The 19,601-nt window shown below is 31.6% G+C and overlaps 1 protein-coding gene across 1 annotated transcript in view; it reads right to left on the bottom strand.

Moving 5' to 3' along the window:
* Positions 1-19,601, bottom strand: part of Atg1 (serine/threonine-protein kinase unc-51-like protein Atg1) — a 109,897-nt gene that overhangs the window by 22,348 nt on the left and 67,948 nt on the right. The window contains exons 3-6 of the mRNA XM_075307546.1: positions 1,859-1,946; positions 571-696; positions 425-498; positions 191-351 (exon numbers count right to left, since the gene is read on the bottom strand). Coding sequence (XP_075163661.1) covers positions 191-351; positions 425-498; positions 571-696; positions 1,859-1,946 — 449 coding nt within the window. The remainder of the gene's footprint in view (positions 1-190; positions 352-424; positions 499-570; positions 697-1,858; positions 1,947-19,601) is intronic.

Below are 19,601 nucleotides of genomic sequence, written 5' to 3'. Positions count from 1 at the left end.
TTTATTTTTAGAATTGAAACACATAGCGATAAAAATATTTAGGGATCCACAATTTTCATTCATATTTTCAAAATATGAAACAGAGACAAATCAAATTCATAGATCGATGATCAAGTGGCAACGATTGTCCCATGTTTTCGATTTGTTTCTTTGTTTTATTTCTCTTTTTCTTATCATGGCTAATACTCACTTGGGAGCTAAATTGGCATTTTGTTCATAATAGAATTTAAGCTCATTTGGGGTTTGTGCATAGAATGGTGCTTTGCCTGTCAGACATTGATAGACAATGGTACCCAAAGACCATAGATCAGCTTTGGCATCATATTGTAAAGACATGATAACCTCAGGAGCCTAAAATCAAACAAAAAGAGTCGCATTATATATTAGCAGGTCCATAGACAGGATAATAAAAATTACAACTTACCATATACATGGGAGAACCACACAAGGTAGCTGCCATTACACCTTCATTGAGGAATCGGGCAAAACCAAAATCGGCTAGATAATGAAAAGTTAATAAATACATGCAATTAGTTTGTGTAGAATTCAAAGATATTTACATTTGCTTACCTATTTTTAATGTAATTTTTGATGGTGCTGGCAGTGTCTTGCCATAGTTGTGCGAAAGTAGAATATTTTGTGGCTTTAGATCGCGATGTACAATTCCTTTGGTATATAAAGCTTTCATGGCACCAGCTGTTGAAAAAAAAAAAACAAAAAAATGGATTAAAAATATGATAAAATTTTCTATAGAAATAACATTTTCGACAAAATTTTCTATAGAAACAGAATTTTGGCAAAATTTTCCATTGAAATAAAATTTTGACAAAATGTTCTATAGATAAAATTTGCTATAGAAATAAAATTTTGATACAATTTTCTATAGAAATAAAATCTTGACAAAATTTTCTATAGAAATATAAATTTGGGAAAATTTTCTATAGAAATAAAATTTTAACAAAATTTTCTATAGAAATAAAATTTTGACAAAATTTTTAATAGAAATAAAATTTTGACAAAATTTTCTATAGAAATAAAATATTGACAAAATTTGCTATAGAAATAAAATTTTGACATAGTTTTCTATAGAAATAAAATCTTCACAAAATTTTCTATAGAAATAGAAATTTGGGAAAATTTTCTATAGAACTAAATTTTGTCAAATGTTTCTATAGAAATAAAGTTGTAACAAAATTTTCTATAGAAATAGAATTTTGTCAAAATTCTTTATAGAAATAAAATTTTTAAAAAATTCTCTATAAAAATAAAATTTTGACAAAATTTTCTATAGAAATAAAATTTTGAGAAAATTTTCTAAAGAAATAAAATTTTGAGAAAATTTTCTACAGAAATAAAATTTTGAAAAAATTTTCTAAACAAATAAAATTTTGAGAAATTTTTCTAACGAAATAAAATTTTCTATAGGAATAAAATTTTGAGAACATTTTCTATACAAATAAAATTTCGAGAAAATCTCCTATAGAAATAAATGTAAAAGTTTCTATAGAAATAAACTTTGGAGAAAATTTTCTATAGAAATAAAATTGGGTAGAATATTTTTGGCACGATGGCATAATTTTCAATTAAAATTTGGATTTAATTCGAAAAAGAAATTAAAATGAAATGTGGCAATTAATTTTTAATTAAATCAATTAATTTTGTAATTGGTGTTGGTGATTTCTACTATTATTGCAATTATGAAAGCAATTTCAATTAAAAATTAATTGGTCCAATTAATTTCGTAATTGAAGGCAAAAACGTTTTTTTTGTGCTACATAAAACCTCCAATTGCTTTTTAAAGGAACTAAATTTTTTCAGTCATGGCAACACTCTTTTTCTCCCACTCTCTCATACTCACCTAACTGTATTAGAAATAATCGTACTGTATCCTCACTTAATGTACCCTTGACACTGAGATAATCTGCCAAATCGCCACCATTACAATACTGCAAATATAGAAAGAAAAAAAAAACATAAAATTAAACTCAATAGAATACAGACAATGTATCAAAGATTTAGATTGTTCAGAACAATGTCAGAAGAATAATCTCTAGACTAGAATATTTGTGATCTTCCTGTGATTTGTCATCAAATCATTTCAAACTTGACCTGTTCTAACTAAATAAATCATTCATTCAAAATTAAATGTAAGTGTAAATAATTATAGTCACATCTACAGTGTACATTCAGATGATGATCATTTTCATGGAGCAAACAAAATACTAACATTGATGGGTAATTGTACATCACAACAAAAACATTAGGGGCATAATCTTCAGTGTATTAAAATTAATTATCTGCCCACAAGATCTGAATGTCATGGCAAGCCTAGAACCATTATATGATTTGGTCTTTCTTCCAAAGATCATTGAGTGGCTAATGTCCAAATGTTTGCGGCGTATGCGAATAAATTAAAAATGTCTCAAGTAAATTGAAACTGATTATGATATCCACAAAATCATTTGTGTACATTTGATTTATTTATGAATATATACATGGGTATGCGAGCAAGGAAAAATATATGGAGAGATGGAAAATGTAACATAATCATTAATTTTTTGGTAGTTTTTCGTTTTTTAATTATTCTCCACAAAAAATGGATTATCCAATATGCTGGACATTTATTAGAATTTTCAATTTTTTATTAATTGGAAAAAATACATAAAAACTCATCTTTAGAAAAAAAAAATGCCACTGATGAGATTTCATTCATACACATAAATTTGTAAGTTCTTCCAAAGGCACAACTTTAAAAACCCTTCCAGAAGATGCACTTCCAATGATGTTCTTTATTTTAACTACCCAGGAAGTTGTTTTAATTCAATTTTTTAAACCTTGGGCTTTTCTTACTTTTAATTGGTAATTTTAACTTTTTTTGTTTCAAATAGGTTAAAAACAGAGTAATAATTCATAAAATGGTACAATCCATTTAAATTTTGTCGAAAAAATGGTAAATCCAATCTGAAAAATTGCGAATTTTTGGAAATATTTGAGGTCAAACGTTTCCGACAAGCGTTAGAATTCATTAAAAATTATAAAAAAAATGTAAAAATTATTTATTTGACAAAATATTACAGAATTTTTTAATTTACATCCAAAACAATGTATTCGGATCATACCTAAAGAAGTGGTGCAAATGCAGTGCAACGGCTGTTGAAATGGAGGACTTCCGTCATATGACAAGCCCATGTTAAATTCATTGCTTCTGCGTCAATTTTGCATCACTTCCGGATCCAAAAAGAACATTTTCATTACTTTTTTGGCGACGCTTTTTTGCTGGGTTTTTTTATAATTGGCTTTTTTCATATTTTTAATGCGAAATTTAAAAATTAATAAAGAATTAATAAAATGATAAAAATTATTTAAATTTTGTAGAAAAATTTTTAAGAAATTTCCCCCACCCCAATTTTTATTATTCCCTGTATGTTTCAAAAATGTTATGTACTAAATGTGGAAATAAATTTCAATAAACCGCAAAATGAGTTCAATGCTAACTAAATCCGAAGAAAGTTTTATACACTTTCCAAAAATAGTAACGAACGGGGTAGTACATTTGGGGTAGTATCTTAATTTGCTTGATAACTACTGAAAATGAAAACGACGGAAATTATTAGGACTTTTTTCATATTTTTCCAGTAAAAATTATCCAGTAAGCAGAAATGTACACCTTCCTATACCAATTAACCATGAACTCATTTATAGTTCTAACACAAATTAAAATAATAAACATCACCATAATTAATACTACACTTCTAATTGACATTGTAAAATATATTGCACATATAATTTGATTATGGCCAAAAAGATGATAATGTTTCGAGCAATAACTTAAAGCTTATTAACGTTAAAATTCATTACTCCCTCTCTCTCACGACTTCCAGTAAAAATTTGTGATAATTACCAAAAATTATCGGGTACGTGTCGACACAGAATTTCACCGAGACGAATTTTTCGATGCGTAACCAACCAATAGTTATGCCACTTTAGTGGCAAATTTGCCACTTTTTTCGAACGGTAATACTTTTGTGCCACCTTTTTATTGTACCACTAAATGTGATACTTTTACTAATTTGCGCCACTTTTTTTGTCATACTGTGACATCTTTTAATTACAACCACCTGTAACTGTAATATATTTTACACAATTCGGTCGCAAATAGCATTAAGAATACATATATGATTAGAAATAAATGAGACGAATAAACGAGACGAATATTATATTTGTGAACAATTTTGCTTCTTTCAACATAATATTATCAGTGTATACATTTACCGCCTAAAAGTATGCATGCAATTTTTTCTATAGTAGATATTTCGGGTTAATCTTCTGAATATTCAATTTCAAAGATTTTAAATGGAGATTAAATTAATGATATACTAGTTTATATCTAAAAAAAAAAAGTTGTTTTACTACGATATATAAAACACCGATATAAATACGTTTAATTGTTGAATTTTCTTTATTAAAAAGTGTGCCACCTTTTATGGCTTGATACTTTTTGTATTACTTTCTAGAAATTGTCAACGGCAACGCTGGTGTAGAGTCTACACAAAAAAAAAATTTTTCTGGTGCAATCACGAAATTAATTGATCCAATTAATTTTTTAATTGAAATGTCTTCAATCACAGAAATGATAGTATCAATTAAAAAATTAATTGAAGGCCAATTAAAAAATGTATTGATCCAATTAAAAAATTAATTGATACTATTAATTTTTGTGATTGATTTTTGTTTCAATTAAAAAATTTGTTGAATCAATTAAATTTTGAATTGAATATTTTTTAAAACTCAATTAAAATTTTAATTGGAAAAATTGTCGTGAAATTTTTTTCTTTGTAAGTTCAAGTTTCGCAACTTCTGATTTCATATGATATTCCATTGTTTTTGTAACCCTTATATTTTCTATTTAAATAAATGGGAAACGGAAATCCTTGCACTGATACGTGAGTACAATGACATTGTCTTATTGCACAACTATAACGAATGACTTATACCCATATGGGTATTTCCATACAAATACTCACTAACATGACACAGTAACATAGCGTGTATCAATGGAATTCGCTGTTCATGAATCATTTGTATACATCACAATGTAATATTGCCATTTGTAACCAATGGCGTAAATCGAGACGTCAAATGTCATTATATTGCAATTAAAACTTTCATATGTAAGTCAATGAATATGGGAGTGATGTGTATGGGTGTGCGTGTGTGTATGTGTATGTGCTCTCCTTGCACATAAATATGGATAAAACAAGTAAGGAAAGTCTAAAGTCGGGCGGGGCCGACTATATAATACCCTGCACCACTTTGTAGATCTAAATTTTCGATACCATATCACATCCGTCAAATGTGTTGGGGGGCTATATATAAACGTTTGTCCCAAATACATACATTTAAATATCACTCGATCTGGACAGGATTTGATAGACTTCTACAAATCTATAGACTCAAAATTTAAGTCGGCTAATGTACTAGGGTGGAACACAATATTATTAAAAAACAAGTAAGTAAAGTAGAAAGTCAGGCGGGGCCGACTATATCATACCCTAAACCACCATTACAGAATTAGTAATTATAAGCATTTGTGGGGTAACATATAGGTCTGGGAGATAAACCGCAGTTGCATATTTAAGAAAATTAAGGGGTACATGTCTATGGGTGCTTTGTGTCAATCTGACTATTGCTCATAGTCAATGTTGCCAGGGAAAATGTTCGGTTTACCCTACAAGGACAAAAAGAGTTCCCTACTTTCCCATACATTCCCAAACAATTTTCCGTACTATATTTTTCGTTAAATTTAAAAAATTTACAAAACAAAAATGGTTCTAAGTACTTTATTATCTTAAAACATGAATATGCAACGTATATAACTTAGAATATTTGTATTACCACCACGGTTGCCTCAGTTGGTAGAATTCTACCCAAATTAGTAATCTTTTTTGTTAAATCTCTATAAAAATAAAATTTTGGAAAAAGTTTCTATAAACAAATTTTTGTGAGAAATTTTTCTATAGAGATAAAATTTTGACAAAAAAATTCTATAGAAATAAAATTTTGAGAAAAAATTGCACAGAAATAAAATTTTGAGAAAAAATTCCACAGAAATAATATTTTGAAAAAAATTTCTAAACAAATACAATTTTGAATGTTCTATAGAAATAAAATGTTGACAAAATTTTCTACAGGAATAAAGTTTACCACACATTGTTAAAGATCAAGCCTTGCCGGCTTCTAATTTCCTCCTCTAGAGCCACCAAAATGTAAAAATTATTACAAATTGTGTTGAGTGAAAATGTCCTACATTGTGGCCCTACGTCCCTACAAGACGCTAAATATTAGAAAACCCCTACATATAGGGAATTTCCCCTTCTTCTAGCAACACTGGCTGTGTTGATATTGTACCTACGGAGTTAGTATGCGTGGGTAATAAATACAAATTTGTAAAAATCGAGCAATATTCTTATGTAAGAGCTACAAGTACGTATAAGTACGATCGGCTAGTACATCAAAATTTGAAATTTGAGTAACATTGGTTAATAAATAAGAGTACTATGGCCAAATTTGGGAAAATCGAGCGATGCATATATATGGAAGCTATATCTAAATCTGAACCAATTTGCATAATATTTTGCGGATTTGATTAATACCACAAAAGGTTACCTTGTGCAAGATTTGAGTAAGATCAGTTAAGAAATGAGGCCTGTATGGTCAAACATAAGGTTATTAGGGGCGAATTTTTCAAAATCGGGTGATACATATATGGGAGCTATATCTACATCTGAACCGATTTCGATGAAATTTTGCACATATAGTTAGTACTATAGAGGACTGGATCTAGCCAACTTTTAGTAAGATCGGTTAATAAATAAGGGTTCTATGGCCAAATTTGGGAAAATCGGGCTATACATATATATGGGAGCTATATCTAAATCTGAACCGATTTCGATGATTTTTTGCACATATAGTTAGTGCTATAGAAAACTACATTTAGCCAAATTTGGGTAAGATCGTTTGATAAATGAGGGTTTTATGGCCACATTTAGAAAAATCGGGCGGTACATATGTATGGAAGCTATAGCTAAATCTGAACCGATTTCGATGATTTTTTGCACATATAGTTAGTGCTATAGAAGATTATATTTAGCCAACTTTGAGTAAGATCGTTTGATAAATAAGGGTTTTGTGGACAAATTTGGGAAAATCGGGCGATACATATATAAGAGAGCTATATCTAAATCTGGACCGATTTGGATGAAATTTCGCAGACTTGAAGAGCGATGGCAAAGATTACCTTTTGCCAAATTTGGTGACGATCCGTTTGAAAAAAAGCGCAACGTGACCTCATTTGTCGAAATCGGGCGATACATATATATGGGAGCTATATCTAAATTTGATCCGATTTCTTCCAAATTCAATAGGCACAAGAATGAGCCCAAAAACCTCCCTGTACCAAATTTCATCAAAATCGGATAATAATTGCGACCGGAATCCTGTGAACAACAAATACATGGACAGACGGACGGACGGACGGACACCAAGTGCTAGATCGACTCAGGAGGTGATTCTGAGTCGATCGGTATATATTTTATGGGGTCTAAAATCAATATTTCTGGTAGGCACATTTTTTTGGCCGATCAAACTTATTATACCCTGACCACTATGTGGTTTAGGGTATAAAAAGTTATTTCACTACGATATATAAAACACCGATATAAATACGTTTAATTGTTGAATTTTCTTTATTAAAAAGTGTGCCACCTTTTATGGCTTGATACTTTTTGTATTACTTTCTAGAAATTGTCAACGGTAACGTGGTTCAATCACGAAATTAATTGATCCAATTAATTTTTTAATTGAAATGTCTTCAATCACAGAAATGATAGTATCAATTAAAAAATTAATTGAAGGCCAATTAAAAAAATTAATTGGTCCAATTAAAAAATTAATTGATTTTTAATTGAATATTTTTTAAAACTCAATTAAAATTTTAATTGGAAAAATTGTCGTGAAATTTTTTTCTGTGTAAGTTCAAGTTTCGCAACTTCTGATTTCATATGATATTCCATTGTTTTTGTAAACCTTATATTTTCTATTTAAATAAATGGGAAACGGAAATCCTTGCACTGATACGTGAGTACAATGACATTGTCTTATTGCACAACTATAACGAATGACTTATACCCATATGGGTATTTCCATACAAATACTCACTAACATGACACAGTAACATAGCGTGTATCAATGGAATTCGCTGTTCATGAACCATTTGTATACATCACAATGTAATATTGCCATTTGTAACCAATGGCGTAAATCGAGACGTCAAATGTCATTATATTGCAATTAAAACTTTCATATGTAAGTCAATGAATATGGGAGTGATGTGTATGGGTGTGCGTGTGTGTATGTGCTCTCCTTGCACATATCCATGGATAAAATAATAACAAGTGCAACAAACATTTATTTTAGAAATGAAAGGTAAAACAGAAAGAATAAAAACACAAGATGACGAAAATTTCTCTTCTACAAAAACAACAAATGTAAACCGTATATATGTCGCACAATGCCTAAAGCTTTGGTATTACCGATGGTGCGGTCGAATCGCTGTTTTGATAAATTGTTTATAAGGGCATCGGCAGTTATAATTTCAAATTGTGTGCCAAACAATTTAATGGAATGAAAACATTTATAAAAAAGAACATTTGTTACTACACACAAAAAAATTTTTTTCTGATTCAATCACGAAATTAATTGATCCAATTCATTTTTTAATTGAAATGTCTTCAATCACGAAAATGATAGTATCAATCAGAGTTTTAATTGAGCATAGAAAAAATTCTTCATTAAAAAATTAATTGATTTCATTACCAAATTTCAATTAATTTTTTAATTGATTCAATTAAAAATTTAATTGATGTTGATTGCAAAACTCAATTAATTTATTAATTAAAAAGGTAACTATTTTCAATTACATTTTGAATTGGCTTAGAATTTTTATATGGATTAACAATTGATTGTTTGAAAAAAAAAATTAATTAAAAATTTAAAAAAAATGTTCATCACTTTTTTAACTGACTTAGTCTTCCGAATTTGATTAAAAAGTTAATTGTTTTAATTAATTTTTTAATTAAAAATTTTAAAATGTTCAATCATTGACTTAATTAACTTAATGTTTCTATCATGATTAAAAAGTTAATTGTATCAATTAATTTATTAATTGAAAAAATTTTCAACTTCAATTAACTTTTTAATTGGAAATATTTTGGTGATATTTTTTTTTGTGTACAAAGTAGGTTTTAAATCCTATTTTCGTAAAGTCAGCAGAGGGCTGAACTGGGTGACACCGACGCAAAATGTATGATATTTGAGAGAGGCGCCGACGAAAACTGCATGATATTAGAGAAATTTTCCTCATGGCAGCATCCATAGACCCTATATTATATAGATGATCCACATGTCTCCGGGAAAAAATGTGTGTCAGTTCCAAAAATTAATTTTCTGACATTTCGTTTTGATTTTTTCGTAAAGAGCCAGTTCCAAACTTTAATTTTCCAGCAAATTAAATTTCGTATTTTCGCGGTTTTGGTCACAATTTTTAGTACAAACATGAGCTTTTGAGTTTTTAATTTATTTATAAATCATCTGGTGCATCATAAACGTTCTTATTTTATGTAAAATTGGCAAACTACAAAAAGTAAAACGAAAGAGAATATAAGCGTACTCTATGCTGCCACCTACTGACGCAGTTTCGCTTCACAGTTTCGTTCTCTTGTGTTTTTATTCTCTCTGGGTAAAATTTATTAAATGTTACCCCACGACTTTTATTCATGGTATTTATTCATATTTCTTACTTAGGGCAAAATGGGATTTGCAATTTTGTTACAAGTGATTATTTAATTATACTTATAAAATGTAGGTTTTTCTGTGAAAGCAAAAACGGCTCATAGTTCGGTCAGACAAAAAACAAAACAAAAATATACCATCAGAAATAAATTCAATTTATCAATAAAATGCTGCTGCTAAAACAGCAGCATTATTCTATTATTTATTTTTTTTACTCATATGCCATATACGTATATAAGACATGTATCATATCTGTGAAAAATATATTCAATAGCGCACTGATACTTATGGCAAATCTAAAACCGTTATAGGTAATACCGTTAAAGGGCATATTCGAAGTATAAACGTGTATTCATATCCACATCTTTAGAAAAAAAAAATCTTGGACTGAAATCAAAAAGACCAAGGATGCGGTTAGTGTACGAAAAGTTAAGATAACTTTCCAGATTAGAGAACTACAAAATTAAATTAATGCCTTTTTGAAATTTTTAATTTTCTGGGATGTTGTTTTGTCCAAAGTCTGCAGAAATTTATTATCATAACATATCCCCCATTTATGCATTTCTATCGATAAATTACCGTTGATATATTCTCTATTATGCAGGTCCTCAAATGTTTACAATTAAGCTAATCATGTCAATGACTTAACATGTCGACGATTAACGATGTATGTTGCTACTGGATCAGTGTTGCCATATTGACAAAATAAATTTAATAACAAGTTGCGGTTGATTATTTCTTTAAAATTTCCTACTCCATAACAATAATGATTTTATTAGAATACAATGTTAAAAAATAAATTAAAATTTTAGGCGGGCCGACTATATTATACCCTTCACCACTTTGTAGACCAACATTTGTGTTACCATCTCAACTCCCTCATGAAGGTTTATATTCCCATATACAAGTCTCTATTCCCATATACAAGTCTCCAATTGTCTCCAAATCGGTTAACCGATTTGGAGACAATTTTTTGTACTTCTAAAAAATCTCTAGAACTAAAATTTAAATCGGCTGATGCCCTGGGATGAAGCACAATGTTACTAAAAAAATATGGGAAACATTTAAATCTGAACCAATTTTGAGGCAACTTCACATAAGCGTATTTTTGACTTATCGGTCGACATATGTGTATTAGAGTAATAGGAAAATTTCAGTAATTTTTACAAGTTTTCGACTTAGCAGTGGCGATTTTATAAGGATAATGTGGGTATTTTGGCCATTTTTGGCCTAAATCGGAAAAAACATATATATGGAAGCTATATCGAAATCTCAACCAATTTCAATCAAATTTCACATGTATGTTATTATGTTAATTCTACTCCCTCTGTAAAATTTCACATAAATCAGAGTAAAACTTTTGCCTCTGTAGTCATATTAGTCCGAATCGGGCAAATGATATATATGGGAGCTATATATAAATCTGAACCGATTTCAACTAAATTTAGCGCAATTAACAATACTATTAAACGTACTCCTTGTGCAAAATTTGAAGCAAATCAGGACAAAACTCTGGGTTTTGAGGCCATATAAGTCCAAATCGGACGAAGGATATATATGGGAGCTAAAATCGGAACTGATTTTAAACAAATTTGGCACACCTAACGATACTATTAAACGCACTCCTTGTGAAAAATTTGAAGTAAATCAGGACAAAACTCTGGCTTTTGTAGCCATATAAGTTCAAATCGGACGAAAGATATATATGCACGCACAGAAAAACCATGTTTGGACATGGTTGCCGCATCCATTTAATGCTTATCTAGAAAAAATCATGTATCTGACCATTCAATTTTTTTACTTTTTTACAGGGAAAAAAGTATTTTTATAGGTTAAGTATAGACATGTCTAGAACCATTACATGGCCATAAAGACCATTTACATTTTTTTCGTGACCATTTAATTTTTTAACTTGTTTGCAGCGAAAAGAATTTTATAAAAACATTGAGCAGGTACACACGATTTTCATTTTGCGCGTCAGTCGTGTGTTGATTGTTTCTTGGAATGGACGGAGAATACGGATTTACTGTGTTTTGTGTTAATTTATTTATTCAGAAGTGGCACGTGGTTTTATGTGAACACAAAAAAGGAAAGTGTAATTGAAAAAATGTACCTGTTTTTTGTTCTGCATTTTGCTATATGGTATCATTTATTTTTATTTGCAGTTACATGATGTCTGCGTTTGTACATTTGATGCGCACGATGTAAATATGGAATAATTACTTATTGTTGAAATTGAAATAAAATAGAGTGTGTAAAAATATATGATGTTTGCTTGAACGGCATTATAAATACAAATAAACAATGAATTAGTTTATAAATAAATAAAAACCAACAAATAAAGTTAATTTTGTGTTTTCTTTTCTCAAGTGGCGTCCTTTTTTCGACGATGAAAAAAGTTTTTTCATAAAGATCAAAACATTTTAGGTTGTGACCATGTTCTTTTAACTAGGAGAAAAACATTTTTAATGAATACCATAACATTTTAAATCGTGACCATTGTCTTTTCATTCAAACAAAATTCTTTTTATCAATATAATAACATTTTAAATGAGGACATTTACATTTTTCTTAGAACCATGTTCACTGAGCCAACATGGTTGCAGGTTAAAATGTTACATGGTCGCCGCAAAAATATCTCCTATCATATTATTTTGCTATTCGAATATGATTGTGACAATCATGTTTCTTCAATGCGTGTGGGAGCTATATCTAAATCAGAACCGATTTGGCTGATATTTTGCATATTCTACGAGAGCCGCAAACCATCTGGTAAGAATTTTTAAGAAAATACGTTGATAAATACGTCAATTATGACCAGATCGGTGATAAATATATACGGCAGCCATATCTAAATCTGACCCGATTCAATCAATAGCGATTGTCTTTGAGCCAAAGTAAAATTCTGTGCCAAATTTGAGGACGATGGGACTTAAACTGCGACCTGTACTTTGCACACAAAATTACATATACAGACAGACGGATCGCTAATTTGACTCAGAATTTAATTCTAAGACGATCGGTATCCTAAACGATGGGTCTCAGACTTTTCCTTCTTGGCGTTACATACAAATGCACACACTTATTATACCCTGTACCACACTGAAAAAAAGCATACTCGGTTCCAAAAAAAAAAATTTTTGTGTTGATTCCGAGCCAAAGAAGCGGAGAATACAAGTAAGGATACTTTTAAGACACAATGCTCTTTTAAATTTAGGTTTTGTGTACTTGCTTCTAGGAAGCAAATTTTAATTTTTCGCTTTCTCAGCTTTTTTTCTTCATACGCTATCAAAGCCCTTTAAAAACGAGTTAACGGCAACTTTGTTTTCCAAATTAGGACTCGACTTAAAGTAGAAATTATGCTATGTTTGAAGTAAAAAACTTCTTTGAAATAAAGTTTTGAAAAACATGTCCTATATTTGAACGATTTTTTGTTTTGTTGTCAAGATGCAAAAAGACAACAAATTTAAAGACAATTTCATTAAATTTAAAGAATTTTTCTGAATTATTAAAGTCAAGTTGACCTTAGCCTATACATTTTTTCTTTCATGTTAAGATACCCATTTTAAAGTCAAATCACTTAATTATAAGGACAATACGACTTCATTGAAAAGTTTATCGACTTTTGGACAAGGAAAATAACTTTTTTTTAGAGAAATGCGTCTTCTATGCTAAGCAAAATTTGTATTCGTATTTGAAAGACATGAAATCTTTGACCTCAAGCAAAATTTGTATTCGTATTTGAAAGACATGAAATCTTTGACCTCACGACAATATTTTTTTCAGTGCACAGTAGTGGTGAAGGGTATAACATAAAAAGGATTATTAAAGAAAAGTAATCGTGGAAAATGGCGATTTTAGCGGCTAAACTCGATCTTAATACTCACCTTTACGTATCGATATGGAGTGAAAATTGCGACCTCCATTTTCATGATTTAAGAAATTTCAATAAATTGTGATTGGATCAGAGGAGAATATTTTTCTGTGAAAAAAAAGAACCTCCATGTTTGGGTTGAACTTCGGCAATGTGGTAGTTAATATAGGTTAATAATCTGTATAGTTTATATCTAACATAGGCTCCATATAAACTAACTTTCAATTCAGAAGACAATCATAAGAAATTTTTAGATTCCTGGTCATATGTAATTGTTACCAAAATACAAATAACAGGTTGGCTGATAAGTCCCCGGTCTGACACATAGATGGCGTCGCTAGTATTAAATGCATATTATTTTTATATAGTACCAACCTTCAAATGATTCGGGTCAAAATTTGACGTCTGTAAGTCAATTAGTTTGTGAGATAGAGCGTCTTTTGTGAAGCAACTTTTGTTATTGTGAAAAAATGGAAAAAAAGGAATTTCGTGTTTTGATAAAATACTGTTTTCTGAAGGGAAAAAATACGGTGGAAGCAAAAACTTGGCTTGATAATGAGTTTCCGGACTCTGCCCCAGGGAAATCAACAATAATTGATTGGTGAAATTAGCAAAAAAATTAGAAAACGCAGTGGACGCCCGAAAGAGGTGGTTACCGACGAAAACATCAAAAAAATCCACAAAATGATTTTGATTGACCGTAAAATGAAGTTGATCGAGATAGCAGAGGCCTTAAAGATATCAAAGGAACGCGTTGGTCATATCATTCATCAATATTTGGATATGCGGAAGCTCCGTGCAAAATGGGTGCCGCGCGAGCTCACATTTGACCAAAAACAACAACGTGTTGATGATTCTGAGCGATGTTTGCAGCTGTTAACTCGTAATACATCCGAGTTTTTCCGTCGATATGTGGCAATGGATGAAACATGGCTCCATCACTACACTCCTGAGTCCAATCGACAGTCGGCTGAGTGGACAGTGACCGGTGAACCGTCTCCGAAGCGTATTCTCCAGGTCTGGCCCCAGCGACTTTTTCTTGTTCTCAGACCTCAAAAGGATGCTCACAGGGAAAAAAATTGGCTGTAATGAAGAGGTGATCGCCGAAACTGAGGCCTATTTTGAGGCAAAACCGAAGGAGTACTACCAAAATGGTAACAAAAAATTGGAAGGTCGTTATAATCGTTGTATCGCTATTGAAGGGAACTATGTTGATTAATAAAAACGAATTTTGACTAAAAAATGTGGTTTTCTTTGTTAGACCGGGGACTTATCAGCCAACCTGTTATTGTGGATGACAGACTTTAGTTGAATTTGGTAGAGGGTACAGAAGAATCGACCAGATCGAACTAGCGGAACCAAACATTCATCGTCAAACGTCAAAAAACGCTGGCTGAGGAAAAAATATCACTAAAAAATGCCACAAATCCATTAAGTTTTTAATTGAATTAATTAAAAAGAAATCGATTAATCTTAGAATCAAGCATTTTTGTTACTTCTAATTAATTCTGTGATTGATACTATCATTTTCGTGATTTAAGCAAAAACTCAGTCCGTTAATGTGGGAGCAATATACGATGTTTTTTTTCTAAAAAATCTTTTTGATTCATATCACAATATGGCAATAATGTTACTCTGATTGCTATAGATTAACATGTCAAAGAGAATGGGAGTAAAGGCAGAGCCCCAAAAAAACCAACACACCAAAAAACATAAACATCAACAATGAATGGTAGCTTAATCAACCGACCAACCCTTGATAAATCCCAACATCGGAAGTTAATTGATTATAATTGTTAGCACAGATAAACAATGTGGAGAAGAGATGACGATGACCGCAACAAATGAGAATGCATTTTGTGCGATTGATTTACATTTGGCGTAGGGCGACACTTGTTTTTTATCAAACTCAAAAAGAAAACCAATAGTGGACAATAGACGCCGCCCACACTTGTTCTCTTTGAACGCCACAAATTTACTATTCATTTTTCATTGTTTTGTTCGCAGACTATTGCTAATCGTTAGAAGTTTATTTCCTGAGAAAAAGTTTAATGCCTCCTCACATGGATGACATGATTAAGAACAAAAGTTTTTTTTATTTCGTTTGATTAAAAAACAAAGAGGAGGAGTACGAAATGACAAGGTTATCTTCCATGAGAAAGAGATCTAGAACAACAAGATTGAGTAGCTAAGTTGATTAAGCCACAGCTTTACTGAAAATAAGGATACGGGAGTTAATTTTCCTTAAGTATAGCAAAACTTTTTTCTTAAGTATGCATCGAATAACTTTTCACTACATGTATGCAATTCGCTGTCGAATATAGTACATACACTGTCTCAGAGCGCAAGTAGTGAAGTGAAGAGAACACTTGCTTGTCAAATACCACCAAGTACTTATCCGAAACAATATGTGTTCCGAAAAAAAGAAACAATAAAAATGTAAGTATTTGAGAAGAAGTACAACATGATGGTACCACAAGTATTTCTGTTATGTGCGAAGCAAAACTTTCCATTATTATTAATCATAGATATGTATGTATGTCACATATTTCATATATTTATGTATGTCACACACTTAACGTTTGCCGTTCTTTATAACAAACCGAAAACATATATTAAATATGGAGAGTAACTGTTTTGTGTATTTCTGAAACTGCACGTGGTGCATGGAGTACTCTATGAAGTTTTGTTCTCGCAACATACTCGACGTGATCACTCTGAGTACACTTCAATAAGAGAGAAAGAGGAATATGTGTTTGTTGGTATTGAGACATCAGAGTAGTAACAAGAAGTTATTCGTGGCTTTTGGTGTTCATCAAAATGTGTACCAGTTGTTTTGCGAATCTCTCAAATATATGTACTCATGTAGCAAGTACACGTGTACTCCGTATTTACGAATGGAATTGTGCAGACCTCTAATTGATACTACTATACTATCGTGATTGAAGACATTTCAATTAAAAAATTAATTGGATCAGTTAATTTTGTGATTGAATCAGAAAAAAATTTTGTGTGTACACAGAAAAAAATATCACCAAAATATTTCCAATTAAAAAGTTGATTAATGTTGAAAATTTTTTCAATTAATAATCAAGATAGAAACATTAAGTTAATGAAGTCAATGATTGAAAATTTTAAATTTTTTAATTAAAAAATTAATTGATACAATTAACACTTTAGTCATACTAATCCCCATTTTCAGGAAGCTCCGTTAGTGCTACGTTAGCTAACGAACTTTTAAACCGTACTATGGACATGTCTGTCATCATGTCTATATATTCCATATGCCAGTTAGGAACTTAACTGCTAAAAAAATTTCAGTTAAAGTTAACCGGAGAGAAGATATTTTGATTTTACTTTCTGTTAACTGGGTGTTAAAGTCTAACGGAGATACATGAAAATGGCCGTAAGTCAATTAAATAAATGATGGACATTTTTAAAATTTTTAACTAAAATTTTATTTGAAACAATCCATTTTTTAATCAAACTAAAAACACTAACGGCCATTTTCATGTAGCTCCGTTAGGCTTTAACTGCCAGTTAACAGAAAGTAAATTGCAAATATCTTCTCTCCAGTTAACTTTAACTGAAAAATTTTCGTCAGTTAAGTTCCTAACTAGCATATGGAATATATATGCAAGATGACAGCTTCGTTCATAATACGGTTTAAAAGTTGGTTAGTTAATGGAACACTAACGGAGCTTTATGAAAATGGGGGTAAGTCAGTTAAGAAAGTTAGGTTAGGTTAGGTGGGAGCCCGATGTATCAGGCTCACTTAGACTATTCAGTCCACTGTGATACCACATTGGTGAACTTCTCTCTTATCACTGAGTGCTGCCCGATTCCACGTTAAGCTCAATGACAAGGACCCTCCTTTTTATAGCCGAGTCCGAACGGCGTTCCACATTCGAGTGAAACCACTTAGAGAAGTTTTGAAACCCTCAGAAATGTCACCAGCATTACTCAGGTGGGATAATCCACGGCTGAAAAACTTTTTGGTGTTCGGTCGTAGCAGGAATCGAACCCACGACCTTGTGTATGCAAGGCGGGCATGCTAACCATTGCACCACGGTGGCTCCCAGTTAAGAAAGTAATTGAAAATAGTTACGTTTTTAATGAAAAAATTAATTGCGGTTTGCCATCAACATCAATTAAATTTTTAATTGATTCAATTAAAAAATTAGTTGAAATTTGCTCATGAAATCAATTGATTTTTTAATCAATTATTGTTTTAATGTCCAATTAAAACTGTAATTGATACTATCATTTTCATGATTGAAGACATTTCAATTAAAAAATTAATTGGATCAATTAATTTCGTGAATCAGAAAAATTTTTTTTTGTGTACGATTTAACTTTACTCGCATTTTTGTAGGTTAGGTTAGGTTAGGTTAAAGTGGCAGCCCGATTAAATTTCAGGCTCACTTAGACTATTCAGTCCATTGTGATACCACATTTAACTAAAAGTACCTATTACATATGGGCACTTCTAGTCTTAACCACTGAACCTTCTCTATTATTTACTTTTGTGGAACCAACCAGATTGCTCCAAAAACATTAACAAACTGCTTAAGTTAACGTTTTCCAGGTCAGCCAGTAATCTAAAGCTATATGCTCCTAAAATTCGCTTACGCCTTACACAAAAAGCAGGACACTCACACAAGAGGTGTTTAATTGATTCCATTTCCTCCACGTCATGACAGCTTATACAATAGTCATTATACTTCGCACCTATAGTTTTTGCAAATTCGCCTATCAGGCAGCGACCCGTTATAGCAGATATTAGGAGTGCTATCTGACGCCTTGAGAACACTAGCATATCTAGTGTGCGGTTTAAGTTTAAATGGGGCCATATTTGCTTGGTGTCGTTACAACCCTTGCAATTTTCCCATCGAATATTGGCCATCATAACAGCCTTCTCACGCAGTAAGAGCTTGCAGGTGGCCAGAGGCATACCAACAGATTCTAGTTCCCCTGGAATATGTAAGGTAGTTCCTAGCCTTGCTAACACATCTGCTTCACAGTTCCCCGGTATGTTCCTATGACCAGGCACCCATATTAGGTGAATATTGTACTGCTCAGCCATCTCGTTGAGAGATTTGCGGCAGTCTATGGCCGTTTTTGAGTTAAGGAACACAGAGTCCAAGGATTTTATTGCAGGTTGACTGTCTGAGTATATATTAATGCCAATATTTGTTGGAACATTACTTCTCAGCCAATTCACCACCTCTCTTAGTGCCAATATTTCAGCCTGAAAAACACTACAGTGATTAGGTAATCTTTTCGCTATTCGAATTTCCAGATCTTTAGAATACACTCCGAACCCCACTTGTCCATTCAATTTGAAGCCATCAGTATAGAAATCTATATATCTTTTATTCCCCGGGGTCTGTGTACACCACGCCTCACTGTTGGGAATTATAGTTTCAAACTTTTTGTCGAAAAGTGGTTTTGCCAGGGTGTAATCCAACGTTAGGCACATCTGGCATTACTTTGAGGACCGAACTATGGCCGTGCATTTTTTCCGATCACAGCGATAGCTCGCGCAACCGCACAGCCGTTGTTGCAGCTGACTGTTTGGCCAAAATGTCTAAAGGCAATAGATGTAGCATGACATTAAGGGAGTCTGTTCCTGTCTTACTAAATGCGCCTGAGATACATAAGCTCGCCATACGCTGAACTTTATCTAAACAAGTCGGTTTCTGAAGTGCCTTTTGTAGCAGAACTCACAACCACTACCTATTTTCCGGACATCGAAGATAATTAATTCAGGGGCAAATTAAGCAGTTTGGTAAAGTAATCGGGAATGGCGTAGTTGACTTTTTTGTTCTACTTTAACGAAAAAGTCGAATTTGAATTCCTTTTATGCTAAAAAAAG

This window comes from Haematobia irritans, chromosome 4 (assembly GCF_050003625.1).
Source record: "Haematobia irritans isolate KBUSLIRL chromosome 4, ASM5000362v1, whole genome shotgun sequence".
In the NCBI taxonomy this organism is placed as follows: domain Eukaryota; kingdom Metazoa; phylum Arthropoda; class Insecta; order Diptera; family Muscidae; genus Haematobia; species Haematobia irritans.
This window is presented reverse-complemented; position numbering and strand designations above follow the sequence as displayed.